Here is a 22,704-nt window from a genome sequence, read left to right on the forward strand (position 1 = left end):
GAATGGCTGAAATAACCATGCATAGAGGTTTGCTGAATGTCTCTGCCTATTCTACAGGGAAGTCCAGGTCAGGGATACAAAGGAGAGCCAGGAGAAAAGGTATGGGTTTCATCAGCTTACATACAACTAAGCAAGGCCTCCACATAAAACTGCTTTTAGTTCCACCATTAGTGTCATTAGGTTCAGATAATTACCTCATTTCATCCAAAACCATCTGCATATTTGTTCCAGAAACGCTTAAAGGGATAGTTCACCCAAAAATTCTGTCATTAATTACTCACCCTCATGTCGTTCCAAACCTGTAAGACCTTCGTTAATCTTCGGAATACAAATTAAGATAGTTTTGATGTATTGCGAGAGCTCTTTGACCCTCCCATAGACAACAATGTCATTACCACGGTCAAGGTCCGGAAACGTAGCAAGGAGATCATTAAAATAATCCATGTGACATCATTGGTTCAACCGTAATTCTACCAAGCTACGATAATACATTTTGTGCATAAAGAAAACAAAAACAATGACTTTATTCAACAATTTGTCTCCTCCGCGTCACCCTATAATGCCGTTTTGGAGAGTATCACATACATTAATAATGTATGTTGTTCTGCGTCAGCAGCACCGTACGGAGATACACTGATTACGTTGTTTACGCTTTGATCTGAATGTTAACAATTTATCCACATACATACATTGCACATATACATACGTTATGTATGTATGTCATACACTCCAATTAATTGTTGAATAAAGTAATTTTTTTGTGCACAAAAAGTGTTTTTGTTGCTTCGTAAAATTACAGCTGAACCACTGATGTCATGTAGACTATTTTAACAATCTCTTTGCCATGTTTCTGAGCCTTGATCATGTAAGGATCTTTGCTGTCTATGGGAGGGTAAGAGGGCTCTCGGAATACATCAAAAATAACTTATTCAGTGTTTCGAAGAAGAACAAAGGTCTTACGGGTTTGGAACGACATGAGAATGAGTGATTTTTGGGTGAAATATACCTTTAAGATGCATTTTAGATATAGATCTGTAGCTGAGTCCTGGGTGTTTGTTCTTGTTTGTTTGATTGTCTTAATGAGAGCATTGTTTTCTCTCTACTGAAGGTGTATTGCATGTGTTTGTTGGTGGTTGAAGCCATTGCAATTGGCCTAACAAAGAAAAAAAAACACTTCTCTGAGTGTCTCTGACATTAAAGACCCCAAAAAATTGCTTGATGACCAAAGTTTTCTGTCTTGTGGTGACAGATTTCCTATTGAAACAGAAAGTCTTGGCAGGGCATATCATGACTTGTCCCTTTATATTTCAAACAGTAATTTCACTTTAATTATGTCACAGCCAATAACTGTTATTTTGTACTTGTACTTTAAACCCAAATGCTAATTTGTGCTAAATGTGACCAACAGACATGGACTAAAAGCCCCAAAACTCTTATTTTTTTTCCCTGGGGTCCTACTGTTTCTATGTTCAAGTATTGAATGTTTTTTCATATATCTGTACAAAAAAAGATTCCATCCTCTTTAAAGAGACTGGCACACTCAGAGAATGTTTACAGTGTAACATTCAGTTCGAATGGTATTTTAGTCTGCTAGGGGTCTGATTAAGGACTGGATATTAAATGATTATACTGTTTTTGTCTTGCACAATGAGAAGGGTCTGGCTGCAGACTTGCACTTGCACTCTCAGACTTGCACTCCCAGACACTTGTGCTTCCGCTAGCGACGTCACTTGCAGTCTTTATTATTATTATTATTTCTATTTATTGATAACTTTTTGTTTGAATCTTTCAACATTTTACAACAGTAGCCAGGTGGTGAAGACAAGAAAAAAGAAACTAAATTACAATGTCACTTGCAATCGCTACTTGCACTCTCCGCTACCTGAGATGTCACTTGCAATTAACACAAATCGTGCTTGTTGCCAATGGAGACAAGACGCTTTGGTGGTGATTAAACAATTAAAACTAAATTAGTATGCCTACTACTATACACAAAGTTTTTCGTTAAGCGTTTTCCTCCTGTAGAAAAAAACTAACACTTAATATGGCATAATGTATTAGGATACGTTAAGTTCAATAAAAAGACCAAATTCGATATATAGTTATTATTTAATGTACAATAAGGCAAGCAGATGGCTATGAACACAATGCGAACACTTAATGTGGCCTAATAACAGACTAAGATGATAAAGACAATTCAGCATGCATAGCCTATATGTCTTGTTGTTGACTCAACCTATATACAGACCAGCAAATATGAACGTGCATTATGAAATGCATTAAGTGATTTTAAAAGGATCAGCTCCGTACAGGCAAGCAGACGAGTACAGAACGCAGTGCGTTAAATTGTATATTAAATGTTTTCCTCCTATAAAAATCATTATAAATAAAACACATAATGTAGCTTAATGGACAAAGACAGTGATATAAACGAGTTGTAGACAGTTTATTCTATATGGAAAAATGCTTAACGCGAACCTTTGCGCGTTGCGTTTATTCACCACCACAGCTTCTTGTCTCCATTGGCAACAAGCAGGATTTGTGTCGATTGCAAGTGTCGCAGGTAGCAGGGAGTGAAAGTAGTGATTGCAAGTGACATTGTAATTTAGTTTATTTTTTTCTTGTCTTCGCCACCTGGCTACTGTTATAAAATGTTGGGAAATTCAAACAAAACGTAAAAAAATAAAAAAATAAAATAAAAAATAAAGACTGCAAGTGACGTCACTAACGGAAGTGCAAGTGTCTGAGAGTGCAAGTCTGAGAATGCAAGTTTGAGAGTGCAAGTGCAAGTCTGCAGCCAGACCCTCTTGGGCACAATAACACTATATCACTCTTTCATTCTTATCATCTTACCTTTTCCTCTTGTCTTCCCTTTTCTCCAAAATAGTTCTGTACTCCCAGCATGCCTACTGTATCTTGTTCCATTTATGTTTTAACCCAAATGGAGTATGTTTCCACTTATCTCAACACACACTACACATAATAAAAGCCTTTTCCTGTAAAGGAATGTTTCTCTATGGTATCTTACTAATAAGCATGATAACACTACAATTTGGAATGGATTTCCCTGTGCTTTTGGATGGTAGTTCACAGATTTCATAGGTTTACAGAACAGTACATGCAGTTTCTGTATAACTTGTAATGTCACTCATACTGAGCGTGAAGTCTCTGAGCTGCTATTCAATTAGCTGTTTCTGAGTGGTTTGTGCTGGTGCTGGAATCACCTGCTCCAATCTTTTGTGTGCCTTTGTTTCCTTTGGTTGGGACACTTAACCCACTGAACTCACGAGAAAACAAGGACCAGCTAGTTCTATAATAAATTTATTGAACTTTCCATTAAAATCTATGAAGTAAATTCAAAATAAAGCAGTGGCAGCCATAATACGCATGCGTTTGTAGCAGTAAATATTACAAATGGAGCCCTTAGTCCTAATGCTCTCACCTTTCCTTTCACCTTTCATTCTCTATCACCTCTTTCCTGTTTATTCTCTGTGAAAAAAAAATCACTTTCTTTATGTTTATCTTGTTTTCCAGCTAAAATGTAAATTTAAAAAAAGCAAATAAAGCCCCCATCAAATCAAAATGAGGGTTTTGTGTTTTTAAGTCCATGTGTGTTAGCTTTGGTTCCATCTCAGATGATGCTAACCCTGAAACAAAATACAGAACTACCAAATTTAGCTAAAGTGTGATTGCATCATATAATAATTGCTGTTAATAGTGTTCATCATCTGTTTGACTACGCATTTAATTAATTTTTCTGAAACTTTCTTATGCACATAAACTGATAGGCACCACTGATAAGCTAGTACTAAATATTGTAGAAACTAAATTTTTCTGTAAAGTTGCTTTGCAATGATTTGTATCGTAAAAAGCACCATACAAATAAACTTCAATTGAAACTTTAATTGAATCTACCGTATACACTAGTGTACTCTAAAAACGGACTTTTGTATTTACAGTCTTTTGGTGAAAAATGACCAAAAAATGCTGACGACTCATTTTGCACTACAATTTTTTTTTTTATCAAATTAAAATCATTTCTAGAATGAAATTTAAAAACTGACTTCTGACCATCAAATAGCAAATTATGGTTCATTGCTGTGACATACCTGAAGCCTTTTTCTTTCTTTTTTTCAAACACTGCAATAATAATAATAATTAAAAACCGGCAACATGGGAAAATACAGAAAACTATGTTCATTTAGCAAAGGAAAGGGGTGTTTTTTCATAAGCTAACTCTACTAGAAAACTTGCCGCAAAATGAAGACTTAAGCGAAGTTGTCTTGAACTAAGTATATTTTTCTTATGCAAAACAGAACTTGTTAATTGATTGGGAGTATAAACAGGATATATATATATATATATATATATATATATATATATATATATATATATATATATATATATATATATTGTTTTAAGAATTTTGATACATTTTTACTGGAAAATAAGACAAAAATCCTAAACAAGAATCTGATTCATGCAGTGTTTCCTCTGCCTGTTTTTCTGAAACTCACTACCCTTTGCTTTTACATCTGTCCCTCTTCTTTTATCTTAAAATTTCCATTTTTCTTTCTCTCTCTCTCTCTTCTTACACTTATCTTTTTTTTTTTACCTGACCAAGACTCTTTCTCACGTTTTCTTTCTCTTTCCCTCTCTGATAAAATCCTGGGCTCTAATGTGTCAAATATCTGTCTTGTGGATCTCAGGGGGAGGTTGGTCCACCAGGACTCAGGGGCAGTCCGGCCGTTCAGTTTAACGCACCACCTTTAAGCACTATCAACAAAGGAGAGAAGGTAACACACAAGGGAGCAGTGATTCCAACCCAGGGGGTGTGGGGGGCACTGCCAGGGTGAGAGGGTGTGGATGGTGGGGGAGAGAGGAGCGTTAGACGGCATTGAATCACAACATCGCTCCAGGGAAAATGGTCTGGAACGTTCTGATAATTTATCAGTTGGGACTGACATTTGAAAATACTTTGATTATGGGAATGTTTTCTGAAAACACATCATAGAGACATTGATAGTAAATAAAGGGAGGGAGGTTAGTTGTATAATGATTGAATGGGGAGAGATACAGACACATCTGTTGTGTGAAATATGTGGTTCACTGCCAATGCTCTTTTATTCTGCCTGTGTCCATTCATCTCCTCATCACCTTGATCTCCCCGCTGCTCTGGCAGTGGTCACAGTCCTCTTAACATCCTTCTTCAGAACCCAAAAAATTCTCATCACATGCCACCTCTTCAACATGCTCCGCCGTTGCCGTCTGCAAACAGCCTCCCCATCAACCGTCATCTTGTCCCATATAAAAAAAAAAATCTTTCTTCCTTGGTTACCGTATCCAGGGAGATGTGGGCCCGCCCGGTGACCCAGGCCTCCCACTGGTCAATGGAGTGGTGGAGCTTGTTGGCTTTCCGAAAGGAGACAAAGGAACTAAGGTTTGTGAGGAAACGAAGCTGTGAGGACCTAGACCTAGGATGAAGTCAATCGACACCGTCCTCTTCAAAATCTTTTCTACAGTTTCTTTGTACATCAGACCTACTATCCAGGAGGGTGACGTTCACTTTGTGCTTGATGTATTCATACCAAACTTCACCCTGTAAAGTCTTCATATCTGGTGGTTATTTGAAATGGTTGAATTATGTGTGCATCTATATGGCGACCCTAAAGAGGACACATCAGGCACACTTACAAATATATAAATATCACTCTCTAATGTGGATAATGTTAGATAATAGATCTGTGTCTTTTTTTCTTCAGTCGCAAAAAAAATTTGTTTTTGAGGAAAACATTCCAGGATTTTTCTCAATATAGTGGACTTCAGTGGCGAATTGCATTTTCAGTGCAACTTCAAAGGGCTCTACATGATCCCAACCAAGTAATAAGGGTCTTTTCTAGTAAATTATCATTTTATATATACTGTATTTTCCGCACTATAAGGCACACTGGATTATACGGCGCACCTTCAATGAATATTTTAGAACTGTTATAGTCATATATTAGTCATATATAGTCATATACTGTTATAGTCATATATAGGGCGCACCGAATTGTAAGGCGCATATAATAGAAGATACTGCAATCAAACGTTTGACTGGGTTTGCGTTATGCATCCACCAGATGTGTGGAAGTGACCTTTTTCAATGTGATTATGTATTGTATGAGGTAGAGCTAGTGCAAGTAGAGCATTTGTGATTAAAAAGTATAGAAATTTAGTTCGTTTTTTTTATAAAATGACCAATCGCTTTGCTAGAAAAGACTAGGACTTGGAGAATAAATCGATCATGAATCGAGAAATGATTCAGCATCAATTCTGAGATTTTCCGAATGCATCGCAATTCTTTCTTATATCGATTCTGAGCAAAAAGGCAACGAGGAAGTCTTTTTTTTAAACAAAGGTCAAAGCTCCTTTTGTAATGTAGATTTCTGAGGGTGCACTCTTTTCATAAATTCATCTATTACTTTTCCTACATAATTTTTAACAAAAAATATTGGTAAAATATATATTTGGGAGTCTTAGACCTTTCCAACGATATATAGTTTGTCAAGATTAGATTAAATTTGATTGTAATATAGTATAGTCAACGTAGGTGTCCCGTATACGGGACGGGGTGACATTTAACAGGTTAAAGAGCCAGTAAGATGAAGCTTCCTATCACTGTTTATAAGTCCTGTACAATAGGTTTAAATCCATCCCAGGTTAAAAAAACATTGTCATTTTGTCAAAATATAATTTTAAAATTACCTCAATTCTCAGAGATCCCCAAACGGTTCGCGCGAAGCTGTTCAAAAGATTCAGTTTCCTTAAACCCCACCTTTCGGTAGCATACTGTGTTCTGATTGGTCAACTAACATAGTTTAGATTGGTTGTTCCGCACACAACTTCAAGGTAAACAATGCGTTAGCATCTTTTTGGGGTGAATTATGTCTTATTCCTCTCACCGCGAAGCAAACAGTAAAATAAAAAACTTGAACAGTCTCGCTGCTTTTTCTTCTGTGTTGGCGTATTCAAGCCACACGCTTCAGTTTGAATCTGAATAGCGCGTTCAGCGCGGGGGCGTGGTCACATTAGATATAATGAAGGGAGACGTGAAAAACGGACATGGATTACTTTATCACAGAATATCTGTTAGAAGCACTTGTTTAGTTTTAAATAAGACATGTCAAGCTTTCTATAGATATCTCTCTCATGTCTTTTCGTTGAGTATTCACGGAGTTACACTTCATTTTAATGACGTGTTTGTAAATGAAGATCAGTGCAGATAAAGGCTGCAGACAGCACACATACTGATTAGAAAACAAACACATAACTTCATAATCATACTTCGCGTTGTGATTCGGAGATGCTTGTTGGTCCAAATAAAGTTGGTAATGAACCCTCTTTTATGGCAAAATGCTTTGAAAATCCCACCTTGAACTCACCGAGATTAGAGAACCAGTCATCAGTGAAATGTTGTGAACACAACAAAAGGGATTTGTTGTACTGCTCTGGTATTGTGGTAAAAATAAATTTTAGCCATTGGTTCTTCTGATCTTCATTCTTTGGCAGTGAAAATAAAACAAACTTGCCTTTACAATTAAAAACACACTGTCTCCTCGATATGATGCTGTCACACCAACCAGAGCGTCTGTGTGGGGGGGTGGGGCAAGTCAGAGTTCCGTTTCTCCCAAGACGGTAGGCGGAGATTATTATGCAAAGTGTTCCTAGTGACGTACATAGAGATGGGCAAAAGATTTGAAATCTATAACGACTCGTTTCAGCGATTCAGAGTCGACTCCTTACTTTAGAAGCCAATAACTTTATAAATCGTGTACTTTTTGGTTTAATTACTTTGCAAATTGTTTACACAGATGGACAGCTACACCATACACTGTAATACAGGTAATTTTTGATTTCCCATCTGTGTGGCTCTTTAATCTCGCGTCATAAAAGCATTCTAGGCTAAGGTGAAATTACATGATATGCAGAATGCACTAGCACGCTTTAGCCCTCTTCTTCATGAGCATTTGAGTTTGCGGATAAAAACTATATTAAAAAATATTAGAGCGCCATCTGCTGTTAAAATCTAAGCTCAGAATCGATTCCAGAGGAATCACGATGCAGTCTGAAAATCTAAGAATCGATCCACGAATCGAGTCTGCTTCAATTTATCATCCCAGCCCTAGAAAAGACCCTTATTCCTTGGCTGGGTTCGCATAGGAAGAAGCTGCAATGAAACTGCAATTTGGACCTTCAACCCGTTGGCTGCCATTCAAGTCCACTATATGTTAGAAACATTTTGGAATGTTTTCCTCAAAAACTTTAAATTTCTTTTCATCTGAAGAAAGAAAGACATGAACATCTTGGATGACATGGGGGGTGAGTAAATTATTACTTTTTTTCTGGATTCGAAAATGATTTACACTATTATAAAATATATTTTTTATAAATACTTTTATTCAGCAAGGATAAAGTGACTACAGTGACTTTTATGTTATAAAAGATTTATATTTCAAAACATTTCTGTCCTTTTTTGAACAATCCATTCATCAAACAATCGTGAAAAAAAGTATCAGTTTCCACAAAACAGTATATTAAACAGTATATCATTCATATCGGTGCTAAATGTTTAATGTGTCACCAAATCAAAATGGAAAACAGTTATTTGGTTTATGTCAGTACTGTTTTTATTCCATATCTGATCAAATCAATGCAGCCTTGGAAAGCATATGAAATGTTTGTAGCTGTAGATTATATTATGTAAGTGTTCAAATTTACAATTCTTGTTTGTTTCATTTGGAGCCCAAATCACAATGAAGGACATTCAACTGAATTTAAATTTGTGGATTTCAAGCATAGATCAATGTGTACGACAGCAGTTTGCTGCATAATGTATTAAATATTGTTTCAAATTTCTCAGTCTTCTTTCTTCTTTCTCTCTCTCTCTCTTCTCTAGGGTGAGAAAGGCTATAACGGTGCTACAGGTTCTCCAGGGAGACCAGGACCACCAGTGAGTAATCAAAGAGAGCTTGTTCTCCAAATTCAAGTTTGATATGTTGCTGTTTGAAACTGACACACATATTGTTGGGCATATGTAGGGCCCATTTGGGTACAGAGGTGAGACTGGAGAAAAGGGAATCCTGGGCATGCCAGGCTCAAGGGTAGGTAATGTTACTGCTTCATTTTGTGATTCACCACAGGCTGATATTTTGTTTGTTTCAAATTAACCTGAACTTCCTTTTATATATTGTTCAAAATGGCAGGGCCCACCTGGTCTGAACGGTCCTCCTGGGCTTTCTGGGATTAAGGTAGATATGAAACACTTTACTCTAAACTGTTTTCCGCTTATATCTTCATTAGATACCAACCATCTTCTCTCTCATCTGTAGGGTTTCCCTGGGACTGCTGGTTTTCCAGGACAACCAGGTTTTACCGGCCCAAAGGTAAGAACAAGTAACACGAAAAACACAAATATAAATTTCATAAACAGAAAAAGGTTCCACAGTATTATATTGTTAATATATTTTTAGGGTGAAAGAGGAGACCAAGGTCCACCTGGACCGATTGTGGATGCAGTGGATGGAATTAAAGGTATCAGAAATCACCTGTATTGTAGTCATAGAGGTTGCGTTTATCATAATAAACTCACTTTCATACAATTTTGTGATCTCAAGTGCGGTTATTGCTTTTTTTTTTAATCTCTCATGTACATACTCATATGTATGCTGATGTACACTCTTCATTGATTATTCAATTTACTTGCACCTAGGTCCTCCAGGTGATCCCGGCTTTCCTGGTTATCCGGGGATAACTGGAGATACAGGTTTTCCAGGGCTTCCTGGTCAGCCTGGTCCTCCGGGACAGGCTGCTTTTGTCTCAGGTATTAGTGACATACTTTTGCATTTTAAGGCTTTATGATTCAGGTCATGCAGCCTGTTGAGGACTTTTTTTGTCCCACATTGGTTGTTGACAAAGTAACGAGTGCATGATAAAGATGTTATACTGGAGAGAACATGGCACATAGAAACAAACATGACAGAATCCCACCAAAAATGACAAAACAAGACTAAATGAAACACCATAAAACATGCTAAAACATCCTTAAGACTACACACCAAACTAACCAAAGAGCACATGGAGAGGGAATAAACAACCCAAGCCACATCCCCACAATGAAAGACACAACAGGGAGCATCTGGATCATGACATCAGAACTGACAATGAACTAAACAGAATTGTAACTGCCCAGACACAAAAGGTAAAGGAGAGCTCACAACCAAGAAATAACCCCAAAGAAATAGGCACCAGGAAAATATATGTAACATGGGTGTCAGGATACTCTTGCCAATGCCAAACATGACAGAGCAAAGCAACAGGATAGGCAACATCTAAAGACAAGGTTATCAGAAAACCAGTGTAAACAATAGGGATGTGAATCAAAAGAAAAGTAATAATCCTTTGAGTATTTTTATGAAATAAATATTTAGGAAAAAGAAATGGAGTTACATTGTCAAAGAATGACAATGAGTTTAAAAAACATTTCACAAGGTGTTTATACAGACTTTTTAATGGCTTTTGGTTTTTGTGTATTTTTGATTCATTGAAACAACCACATAGCAGCATGTGAACAACCACTCAAAACTCCTTAGCAATGGCATTGAAATGCCTTGACAACCATCCACAACATCCTAGTATCTATAAACTATTGTGTCAATATGATGATAACCATGAGTTTTGTTTTACTATCAAGGTCGTCCAGGCATCTCTGGGTTCCCCGGTGGCCGTGGACCCAAAGGACCAAGGGGAAACCCAGGTCGGGATTCTTATGGTCCTGAAGGTCTTCCTGGAAGTCAGGGCTTTCCTGGACCTCCAGGTCCCCCTGGACCACCGGGAAGTACATGTAAGCCTTTGCAGATGATGATGGCCTTCTTAATTTTTTACAAAACTTAAGAATTTGACAAATTAGATCACACTTAGAAAATATTTTGTGTGGGTCAAATAAAATAGAAGTAGATCCTTGGGGTAGCACTTGCAGGTTACCACTTTTCTTATTTTACCTTCTACCTTCTATCTAGCAAACCTGTTTCCCACTGGATCACCTGGATTTCCGGGTCAGCCTGGTCTAAGAGGACGTCCTGGAGACAGAGGCTTTAAAGGGTTTAAAGGTGAGGCAATTTGTTGTAGAACTGAATTGAGAATTATTAATTAGCTATTAAGATAATTATGTTGAATGACTTACTTCCCTTTTTCCTTGATTGACTCTTGCAGGAGAAAATGGTGACTGCAACTGTTTGGGTGGAGGAACGATTGGTGCACAGGGACCTCAAGGGCCTCCAGGGCCCACAGGTTTTATAGGACTCAATGGAGTAAAGGGAGAAATTGGTGACCCAGGCTTCCAGGGACCCCGTGGACCACAGGGCTTTGATGTAGGATATTAATTATTAAAATATTAGGTGGGATCAATCGGGCTAATGCCTTGATTTTTTTGGGGGGGATGCTGAATGTTTTTACATGGAAAGGTAGCGACTTGGTGTTGAGAGTGGAGTAATATAAATCACAGAAGTTCTTTGCCAAGGTTACAGGTTTTGTTGTTTGTTTAGGAGTCCGGTGCAATGCATCTAATACAATATTATCTTACTGATCATTGAGAAACACTGGGATCATCAGGTTACTTCCAAAATTGTTTCAAATTATAGGTCTTGCTTTGCTTTTTGCTTTAGGGTCGTGCGGGTGACAGAGGATTTAAAGGGCGTAAAGGAGAAAAAGGTAATTATTTCTTCCCTGAAGGACGAGGGCAAAAAGGTGATATGGGTCAACAGGGTCTTCCAGGACCACTTGGACCAAGCGGCAAACCCGGAAAGGATGGCTCTCCTGGCTTCCCTGGAGAACCAGGTCTACCTGTGAGTAGATTTTCCTTTTCCCTTATATTCTTTTTTTGTGGTTGTCATTTCATTTCATCAGTTAATTAAATTATTTTACAGTAATTATTACCAAAGAAGAGTTATTGCTTGTAGTTATGCTGATTCTGACATTCAACTAGTGAGATCTGTCATGATTCTGCCCTTGTGTTCTTGATTTTTCTCTAGTCTTGTGGCTGGATCATGATAGGCCGTGTTTTGTGTGCAAGCACATGGCCTTGTCTTTGGGTCATGTTCTTGTGTTGTCTCGTTTCCTTGCCCCGCCCCCTTGTTATCCTCTTTTTATATGTGCTTTTTGTTTTTGTCATTATTGCTTTACCTGTGTCACCTGTTATGTTATCATTAGTCTCCCTATTTCAATCCCCTTGTGTCCTCTGTCTAGTGTGGTTCATTGTTACACTCTGTCAAAACGTTGTGAGACCTGTGTATTGTATCTCTGTCGTGTGAGTTCCAGAGTGAATAGTCTTTTGTTTTATTGTTTGTTTCTAGTCTAAGTCAAGTTATTTGTCTATTCCCTAGTTGTTGTTTTCCCCCTTGTGCGTTTTGTTTCCCCCTTTTTGTCACTAATAAACCTTGTGTGTAGTGCATTCTGTCTGCGCTTGAGTTCATCCCCGCTCCCTTCTGTGACAAGATCTTTAAATTTCTAAAGTTCTTTCTTTACAGGGGGAGCCTGGTTTTGGGGTGTCTGGAAGTAAAGGGTTTCCTGGTATTCCTGGGCTCAAAGGTCGTCCTGGTGACAGGGGTGAATCTGGTATTGGCTATCCTGGCGTAGCTGGGTTCAAAGGGTCACAAGGTGATCCTGGATTCAATGGTCTTCCTGGAACACCTGGACCTAAAGGAATTCAAGGCAAGTAAAATAAAAATAAAAAACTGTAACACTTTAACAACATCATATAGAAATAAAAAAAATTATACAGATTACATGATATTGCTAAAGGTTATTATTACTGATTAATAAACTGGTATATGGCAAGCAATTTTATCTTAAATTACTCACAGCGTTACTCGTCGAAATTACAGTAACAATTCAGTTAGAGAGTTCTACAATTAAATTCTTACCAGTAACAATGCCAGTTACAGAGCTCTAATTCAATTCTTTCTAGTAACGATTATAATTAGAGAGCTCTCTAATTCAATTATTACTACTAAGAATTCATATGACAGAGCCCTCTAATTCAATTCTTCATAGTAACAATTCCAATTAGAGCCCTCTAAATAAATTTTTACTAGTAATAATTCCAGTTAGAGAGCTCTTGAATTTTTTTACTAGTAAAAATGCAATTACAGAGCTCTATAATTAAATTGCAGATGTAATGATTCCACTGAAGGCAAGCGTAGTGAGAACCAATGTGCAGTTTTATTTACAGAAGTGAAATCCAAACAAGATACACAGACTTGATTTAATAATGCACGAACAGACTTGTCTAGGCCTGAACAGACTTGACTTGACGAAGCAGGGAACAGACTTGACATGAACAGACTTGACTCACCAACAGCAGGATACAACATTAGTACACACCAAGGGACAATAGCAAAAACTTAACTACTTATAACATACAATAGCCACATTTCCACTGTCGGGCCAGTGTGAGCCAGGGCTTAAAGTGGGCCGGGCGGGGCTCATAGCCTCGGGCCAGTAGCATCGAGGCCAGAATAGCGCAGGGTTTCCACAGTGGAGCTTGAAGCACCGCTGCACGTCACTAAAACACTCCCTTTACACGCCTCTCAGAACAACGTCATGCAACCTCAAAATTTCACCAACAAAGAGAAATTATCAGAAAACTAAGAAATAAGTCACTGGAACATGCGCGATCACAAAACGAACATGATAAAAGCGGCAGTTTGTTTGCATGCTTTGTTATATATTCACATTCAAAAGCATCGATGTTTTAACTATAGAATTTATCAGGACTCAAAATTATTCACACATAAATACACTTATTTCTATTTTATTTATTTTTAACGCTCATGAAAATAGCCTGCTTATTCAGTCGAGTCTGTTTCTGTTTATTAGCCACAGTAGCCATCATATTTAGAATGAATGATAATATCTCTATTTTTATAAAAGCTCCCGAACAAAAACATTATTAGGCTATAATTTTTTTTATGATAGGCAATGTGAGATAAACTCTCGAGACGAGGCTTGTGACCGATAATATAAGTTACTTAATAAATACACAATTGTGATAGAGAATAAGAAGGTGACGTCTGATTTCTTCAAGCGGTCATATTTACCATGTTTACTATGGTAACAAGATTAGCGTGCATACCTTTTTCATCGCTTATAAATATTTCTGCCTTGTTTAGTGTTTATAATCCACATTTGATCAAGTTATTTCAAACACTCGCTGCTGACTGAAAGAGAGTTTTGAGCTCGACTTATTTAAAAAAAAAAAAAAAAAAAGTGTTTAATGCTGGTGTTACAGCTCTTATCTTTCTGAAATGATCCTCAGCGCAGACTCTCTATTTTTATAAAAGCTCCCAAACAAAAATCATTATTATATTTTGATGATATGCAATGTAGAGCTAAACTCACGAGACGACAGATAAAATGTTACTTAATAAATACACAATTGTGATAGAGAATAAGAAGCTGACGTCTGATTTATCCAAGCAATAAACGTTAATGTTTAGCGTGCATAGTCTTTTACATCGCTTATAAATATTTCTGCCTTGTTTAGTGATTATAATCCACATCGGATCAAGTTATTTCAAACACTTGCTAACTAAGAGTGCCAAAAAACCCTGGCCGTTGGCCCCGAGGAAGCCCTGGCGAGGCACGATCAAGCCCCGGAAGTGACAATGGAAACGCGACTGGCCCTGGCACGCACTAGCACGCCCGGTCCTAGCTCGATAGTGGAAACGCTAATGAGGGTCACATGACATGAACAAACCAGTGAGCAAACAGACACATGACTAAGACAACTAATGAGAACATGACACAATGAACGAGAGGAACCAATAACATAAAGACAAGAGGGCAAGGGAAGCATGACACAACCAGCATGAATCAAACTACAAAATAATGCCACGTTTCCATCGAAATTATCCGGAACAATTGTACCAGGAACTTTTTTCCCCAGGAACCATTTTCCCCCAGACCTGTTGCTTTCTGCACTTCCACCGCAGTCTAAAGTACCGGGAAGATTACACACATAGACTTGTGACGTAGGTCTGCACGTGTTTCTCAATACAAAGTAAGCACATTTTGGACTTTGCATCCTCACTAGTTCAGACTTTGCGCATTTGACTCGGGAGTGTGTTGTCTGCGACAATTCTGCAAACAGCAACGTACTTGATAACATCAGTCAGCTTGCCTTGGCTACTGCAATTTCCCATCAGAGCCAGTGGCGCATGTCAAATGGACTAGCCAAAGTGAGGCTGCTCTCGGCGGATACATGATCACTGAGCTCCCACTGATCGCATGGACCTTATCGTCACATTTTTAAATAGGCGCTATTTTTATAAATAAACCATGGATTTGAGTTTTAAACTACATTCTCGCCTGAAATACTTAAAAAAAATTACATTTCATGGCACAATAAATGTAATATTTTTAAAATGATCCAAAGAAATGGTGGTTGAAATAACAATGCTGTGTGAACTCAACCAATCAGCATGTTTAGCGTCCAAGTCCCGCCCCCAAAAGTTCCAGAACTATGAAAAAGTACTTTGTGAGCAGGGACTTTCTGAGGGACATTTTTTTTTACCTGGAACCTTATTTATTTCCTGTTTCCTGCGGTGGAAACATGGCTTAAAAGACATGAAAACAAGAAAAACAAAACCCTAAAAGAGACATTACAGCAGAGCTCTGTAAGTGTATTAAAGAGGTCTCTAAATCCGTGGGAGTGGGAGACTGAACCGCTGAGTTGTTCACTCAAACAGTTTTTAATGATGACTAGCAACACTGATGCTCTAATGATCTATTAAATGGCCTATTATATTCATTAAAATAATTAACATTATTATGCTATACAGAGTAGAAATATAACCTAGGTAATTTATGTACTGTAAGTTTATTTTAAAGGTAAATTCACACACAGAAAAAAGATTTTGGGCTAGGACTGTGATAATATCATAATTGATGCTGAGCATGCCACACACTTTGCCAACAAAGGAAAAAAAAACCCGAAGAAAACCACGTCCAAGGCATTTACTACATGACAAACCTTTTGGAATGGCGTTAGAATGCCCCTATAATTTAAGTTATGAGGGGAAAAAATATCCGTGTATGTAGTGTTTTAGAATTTTCAATTTAAAGTTACGCTGCTCTGCATTTATTTAACCTTTCATCAATATTCCTTTCGCCACATATAAATTATAGTGTGACTTGTGTGCTTTCATACATATGTCAGCACTACATTAGACAAACTAATAGATAGATTTCAATCTAACAAATTGCTTTGTATCACAAAACACTGTAAATAAGCAACAACTAGATAATTTGGCAACAATAATTAATCATAAATCTTTAATGTTTTTTTTTTTTCTTTTTATAATGTTCAATAGAGAGAGCGGGAGTATGCCACTTGCTTTTTACTAGTAAGATTAAATTAGAGAGCTCTCTAATTGTAATTGTAGCTAGTAAAAAAATATTTAGAGGGCTCTCTATTAGGCATTGTTACTAGTAGGAATTTATTTAGAGCTCTCTAAATGAATTGTTACTAGGTAAAAGGCAAATATGCAGTGTAACGCTGGGGATATTTTCTAAGCTAAAATGGATTGCCATACTACCATGTATTGTATGTGATTAGCCTACTTTTTTAAAAGAACAAATATAGTCATATGCAATGAATTAATTGGATCTACACAAATCAAGGTGGTATTTTGTCAATACAAGCCGACTCCTCAAGAAGCCCACTTTAATAGCATATTAAGCTTGTTTTCTGAGTTTACAGTAAAAGATGAGCTTGGTTGAAAAAGCTTCAGTTTAGAGGTTGCTATACCTCTTCTTGACAAGCATTTATCTCGTCAAGCTTTGGACGTGTGTGAGAGTGAATCGGTATACAAATGAATCCTTACATTTTCCCTGTGCTAACAGAACTTTTGACCTCTTTGCAAGCCATTCCATTCAGAGAGAAATTGAGCAGGTGCAATTAAATCATAACAAGTCTTAACATTCATGTCTGAATAACCAGATCCTTTCACTTCTCTGCATGCTCTCCATCTCTCTCTCTTAGTAATGGAATGGCATTGACGCAGCCATGCACATTTTCTCCTTTTGATTTCTTTATTTGCACTGCTTTAACCTAATGTGCTGGAATATTTGAATGAGCTTTTTTATTTTTCCTACTAAAGGTAAAATCATTTTCATGCTTATGCATTTGATTTCTTATTGATGCTGCCCGAATGAAATGATTCCTAAACCGACTGATTGACAGCTTCTCTTGCCATCTCTCTTGCCCTTGCATGTTGTCTTGACTAGGTGACAGCTGTGGGCAGGCGGGGCTTAATGGTGCCTCTTTGGAAGAGGGAGGTGAGATGTGAAGCCCAGAGCGGCAGCCAGTAAAATATAAATCATCATTTTCCAATGGCCTGACTGTATCAGACAGCTTAACTATAGAGTGTCCACCAAGCCCGACCATACCTTACATTCATCATTACTTCGCTATAGGTTGAGATGTCTAATCCAGTTAGTCTCTTGCCATTCTGGAAAATTGATAGTTGCCATATTACAGCCCTCTTTTGCCAGTCATTTAACAATCTTTGTGCATGTTATTAGCCCTTCTATACTGGCTTTACTGTGGGAGGATGGGGTTACTTTCTTTTTTCTTTTTTCTTTTTTGAAGTATGAAAGTAAATCTCATTTTGAAGACTCTGCTACACCATCACAGGCCCATTGCTCAAATTTGCTTTGCATACCCTTTGAATCGACACAACATTAGTCCCAACGCTTGTTCACCTTGGTCACAAACACCCATGGCATGCCATCAGTTAGATATTTTGACTTATCCTTCACAAGCAAAATGTGCCTACAGTACATGCACTTACAATGGAAGTCTATGCAGCAATTTATTGCAACACTAAAATATACAAGTTATGTGTTATTTTGAGCCTAGATCAGGGGTAGACAAGTTTAGTCCTAGAGAGCCGCAGTCCTGCAGAGTTCAGCTCCAACCCTGAAAAAAACCCTCACCTCTGCCTGTAGCCTGAAGAGACTGATGAGCTTGTTCAGGTGTGTTTGATTAGATTCAAGCTGAACTCTGCAGGACTACGGCTCTCTAGGACCTAACTTGCCTACCCCTGGCCTAGATGGATAAAGTATACATAAAGCTATGTCATCTGCTTACATTATTTCCGGTATTTTGCAACACTTTTGCAACATACACCAAGGATGGACAAATCCAACAACAGAAGTATTAATATAATAATTAATATAAGCACTTTAATTAATATAAAGTTCTTCAATAAAAGTACAAACTGCACATTTCTTTTTTTAAACACTCTGAAAAGCATTTTCATTGTATGTGCATTACTATACACATTTCTGTTGTCTTTATAAAATATGTGTTTTCTGTAAAGCTGCTTCAGAAAATTATGAATTCAAAAGTGTTATAGACATTTTCTGTGGTAATTGACAGCATATGAGATCTCCCTGCCCTCCACATTAAAATGTGGTTCTATGTGTTTTGGAATCATTTTCAGGACAGTTCATGGAATTATAATGCTGGACTGCAGTGTAATTGCACAGTGACAATACAGTCAGGTCCACATATATTTGGGCACAGCCACAATTTTTTATTTTATTTTAAATGTTGACCAAAACATATTCAAGTTGCAGTTATACCGTATAATGAGCATGGGCTTAACAAGTACACTATGAGATTTAATTTGATGGTATTCTCATCACAATTGGAGGAAAGGTTAAAGAATTACAGCTTTTTAATATGTACCTCCCCCCTTTTTCAAGGGACCATAATTAATTAAACATTTGATTCAAAAGCCATTTAATGGACAAATGTGGGCTATTCCTTCATTATTTCTACATCAATTAAGCAAGTAAAAGGTCCGGAGTTGATTCTAATCGTGCCATTTGCATTTGGAAGCTGTTGCTTTGAATCCACATCATGCGGTCAAAGGATCTCTCCATGCAGGTGAAGCAGACACCTGTTAGGCTTCATAAAACAAAACAAAAATCCATCAGAGAGATAGCAGGGACATTCAGAGTGGTCAAATTAACAGTTTTGTACATTCTGAGAAAAAAGAGTGGACTGGTGCGCTATAAAAAGCCCTGGGTGTCCACGGAGGACAACAGTGGTGGATGTTTGGAGAATCCTCTCCATGGTAAAGAAAAACCCTTTCACTACATTCAATCAAGAGAAGAACACTCTCCAGGAGGCAGGTGTGTCACTGTCGAAGTCTACAATCAAGAGAAGACTTTACAAGAACAATTACAGAGACTTCACCACAAGGTGCACAAAAGGCCAGATTAGACTTGGCCAAAACATATCTAAAAAACCAAGACCACTTCTACAAAAGCATATCTTTGGATGGTTGGAATTAAGATCACCCTTTACCAGAATGATGGGAATAAAAAGTATGGAGAAGACTTGGAACAGCTCATGATCCTAAGCATATAACATCATTTGTAAAACATGGTTAAACAGTGTGGCCTGAGCATGCATGGCTTCCAGTGGCACCGAGTTACTGGTGTTTAGTTATGATGTGACAGAAGGACAGAAGCAGCCAGAAAAATTTGATTGGGCGTGTTGAAACATGAAAAACGTGTCAGTGTCCGAAAATATATGTAGACCTTACTGTATATTCCCTCCCATCCATTTTCTTATCAGCCAACTTTCACTGATCTTAGGTGCTCAGATACATTTTTTACTAACACAGTCATCCATGTTTTAATTCTTGGTTTGTCATGGTTAGTTGTAGGAAATGTGTGTTGAATGGGCCATCATTCATAGTTTTTATAAGTTACTGACCATGATATGGATGTCAACAGGAACACCCCTGCCCTGTAGGATTCCTGGTGAATTTGGAGATCCAGGATACTTTGGAAATCCCGGTGTGCCAGGTAATTTTATTTCTAAAAGTATATAAAAGTTGATTATTGTAGTAATTTAACTATAAAGAGTATTTTAACATTTAAAATGCTAAAACGTGTTCTTTTGCATGTTTGTGTCTATAAAAATATATTAGGGCCAAAGGGTCGGCCTGGTTCCCCAGGAGCAAGTGGGCGCCCAGGGTTTGATGGGCCAAAGGGTGAGAGAGGAGAACAAGGCTCTGGAGGTCAGCCAGGACCTCAGGGTAAGATTACAGCCCCAAATGGGTCCGCCGTCTAACCACAAATATTATATATAATTTCTTTGGGCTAGCCATATATTTAAAAAAATAATAACAATTGCATTATTTTGTATAAAAATTTTTTAGGTGCGCACACATTTACTGTCATCCTTACTACACATTACTACACATCCAGTCATTCAAATAGGAATCTGTGTGATTGGGATTTTCGCAGGAGGGTGAAAAATTTTCCCATGCAAATTTCACTCATTTTCATTTTGGTAACATGAAATCACAACAACATCCTTTGCTGCTTTCGGTTTGAAATTGACTTCTGTGTGCAGAGCTTGTTACGTCTCTGCACTATTGAGAAGAGACAATGGACCAATTTAATGAATATGACTTGCACCTTTTCAAATTGGCTTTTTATTTCAAATCTTATTATGATTAGGGTTCCCCGGACCCAGAGGAGATCCAGGTTTACCAGGAAAAACAAATGCCGGCTTACCAGGGCCTCCAGGAAGAGATGGTTTTCCAGGTTTGCCAGGAGCTAAGGGGGAACCCGGTGTGGTGCTTGGGGCCACTCCTGGAGGTCCAGGTTCTCCAGGGAGACCAGGAGAGCCAGGAGACAAGGGTCAACCTGGTGTGCCTGGTGTACTAGGGAGGCCTGGTAAGTTTGATGAGATGTTTTCATGTACTGTAGCTACTACCAACATCATTAGCACCAATCCTGTTAGACATTGTAAGTCATGCTAGATATCAAGCTAATGCATTCCTCCTTAGGTAATGATGGACGCAATGGCTTTCCTGGCATAAAGGGAGAACGAGGTGTGGATGGAATTCCTGGTCTTGTAGGTCCCATTGGTCCACCAGGAGAAATCCCTCCCGGAGGTGTTCCTGGTCCCAGAGGGCCACCTGGAGCTAAGGGATTTGATGGACCTCCAGGTAACCAAATCAAATCAATTTTCGTGTTTTTTTTTTTTTGGCAATTTTTGGCAGATCTACTTAACTTCTAAGACTTTGTCACAAGGCATAATTTCTTAAGTCTATCTTTACCTGGGTAGTTATTAGGGGTGTAACGATACGCGTATTCGTATTGAACCGTTCGGTACGACGCTTTCGGTTCGGTACGCGGTACGCATTATGTATACCGAACGGTTCGTTGGAGTAATTAATTATATTTGAAAAAAAAAAAAAAAGAGAGAGAAAGAAATATAATGATATGCATTCAACAAGGTAGTCCAATAACCCAAACAACGTAACAGGCAACGCCCCTGACACTCCCGAAGAAGAAAAAAACACCATCTTATATGTTTATGTTAGGCTACTCAGCAGGCGCTCGCTCACTCAGTACGCGCTGAAGGCTCGTTGCAAAATAGCCAATGCGTTTAACAGACTAGAAATGAGAAGATCCTCCAATAACCAACAGGTCTGGTGTTTGGGTGCACTTTGGATTCCCTTTAAGCTATAATGGTGATGGCAAGAGAGTGGTGGATAAAAAAACAACGGTATGTCGCATCTGCAACATGACAGGGTACACCAGCGGGATTACAAAAAAAAAAAAAAAAAAACCAGCGGGAATATCTGGGATATATGCGTCAGTACTATCTGGGAAAAGACGAAAAAAAGGAGAAACATGCACGCAGCAAACTATCCCTGCAGCATTTAGACACTATAGCTTACAGGGAATCCAACCCAAACACCAGACCTGTTGGTTATTTTAGGATCTTATATTTCTGGTCTGTTAAATGCATTAGACATTTTGCAACGAGCCTTCAGCGCGTGCTGAGTGAGCGAGCGCCTTAGGGGCCGTTCACATATCGTGCCTAAAAACGCATGGAAAACGCTAAGCGCGTCTTTCTCCTGAGGCGTCTGTCTTTGCTAAGCAACAATGACGTGCTCTCTCCATGAGACGCGGAAATTTCAGCGAAGGATAAATGGATTTGCAGCTCTAAAAATCGCTTGCAGTAGCTCTGCTACTGAATTTATTTCAAAATTGCAATCCATATACAACTATGATCAGCTGTTCCTTCATCTTGGCTGAGCTCTCAACGTTGTTACGGGAAAGGATGAAGCTGATTGGTTGGTTCTTGTCACATGACCCGCGGTGCGCTTGCGGCATTCTGAAAAGTTGAGATGTTTTTACATTTTGCTGTATCTAAAACGTATCGAACCGAACCGAACCGTGACATCAGTGTATCGTATCGAACCGAACCGTGAATTTTGTGAACCGTTACACCCCTAGTAGTTATGGTTTGATTTAAATTTTGATGTGAGTATTGTTTTACTGTAAATTTGAGTTGTGGTAAAATGTTTCACTGGCTCTTTTTCTTCTCATGAGTCTTTGTCTACCTGTGTTTACTGATCTTCCACACAAAAATATCTGTTCTCCTTTATTCTTTTCTCTATGGTCATCCTCCCCTCCTCCTCTTTTTCCATCACCATCATTTCCACCCTCCCATCCTTCCATTTGTGGTCTCACCCTCTTCTATTTTTGGTGTTGGGTCACCTCACTAGGCTGCCAAGGTGAGAAATATTGTCCTCCCTGATGCCCTCCATTTAGAGTTGATTT

General features: G+C 38.2%; 1 protein-coding gene across 6 annotated transcripts in view; it reads left to right on the forward strand.

Annotated features, from left to right (window-relative positions):
- LOC127961635 (collagen alpha-6(IV) chain) overlaps positions 1–22,704 on the forward strand; it is a 90,338-nt gene that overhangs the window by 58,242 nt on the left and 9,392 nt on the right. Inside the window, exons 11-29 of one of the 6 annotated variants that reach the window (XM_052560840.1) lie at positions 58–99; positions 4,710–4,796; positions 5,348–5,440; positions 8,939–8,992; positions 9,081–9,143; positions 9,246–9,290; positions 9,372–9,425; positions 9,513–9,573; positions 9,752–9,862; positions 10,733–10,882; positions 11,058–11,147; positions 11,251–11,408; positions 11,703–11,882; positions 12,564–12,747; positions 17,326–17,376; positions 19,852–19,923; positions 20,049–20,156; positions 20,584–20,802; positions 20,916–21,077. In XM_052560840.1, coding sequence (XP_052416800.1) covers positions 58–99; positions 4,710–4,796; positions 5,348–5,440; positions 8,939–8,992; positions 9,081–9,143; positions 9,246–9,290; positions 9,372–9,425; positions 9,513–9,573; positions 9,752–9,862; positions 10,733–10,882; positions 11,058–11,147; positions 11,251–11,408; positions 11,703–11,882; positions 12,564–12,747; positions 17,326–17,376; positions 19,852–19,923; positions 20,049–20,156; positions 20,584–20,802; positions 20,916–21,077 — 1,984 coding nt within the window. The remainder of the gene's footprint in view (positions 1–57; positions 100–4,709; positions 4,797–5,347; positions 5,441–8,938; positions 8,993–9,080; positions 9,144–9,245; positions 9,291–9,371; positions 9,426–9,512; positions 9,574–9,751; positions 9,863–10,732; positions 10,883–11,057; positions 11,148–11,250; positions 11,409–11,702; positions 11,883–12,563; positions 12,748–17,325; positions 17,377–19,851; positions 19,924–20,048; positions 20,157–20,583; positions 20,803–20,915; positions 21,078–22,704) is intronic. The other 5 variants (XM_052560841.1, XM_052560843.1, XM_052560842.1 and 2 more) reach the window with 5 other exon arrangements.

The sequence above is a fragment of the Carassius gibelio genome, chromosome B7, assembly GCF_023724105.1.
Source record: "Carassius gibelio isolate Cgi1373 ecotype wild population from Czech Republic chromosome B7, carGib1.2-hapl.c, whole genome shotgun sequence".
NCBI classification, from domain to species: domain Eukaryota; kingdom Metazoa; phylum Chordata; class Actinopteri; order Cypriniformes; family Cyprinidae; genus Carassius; species Carassius gibelio.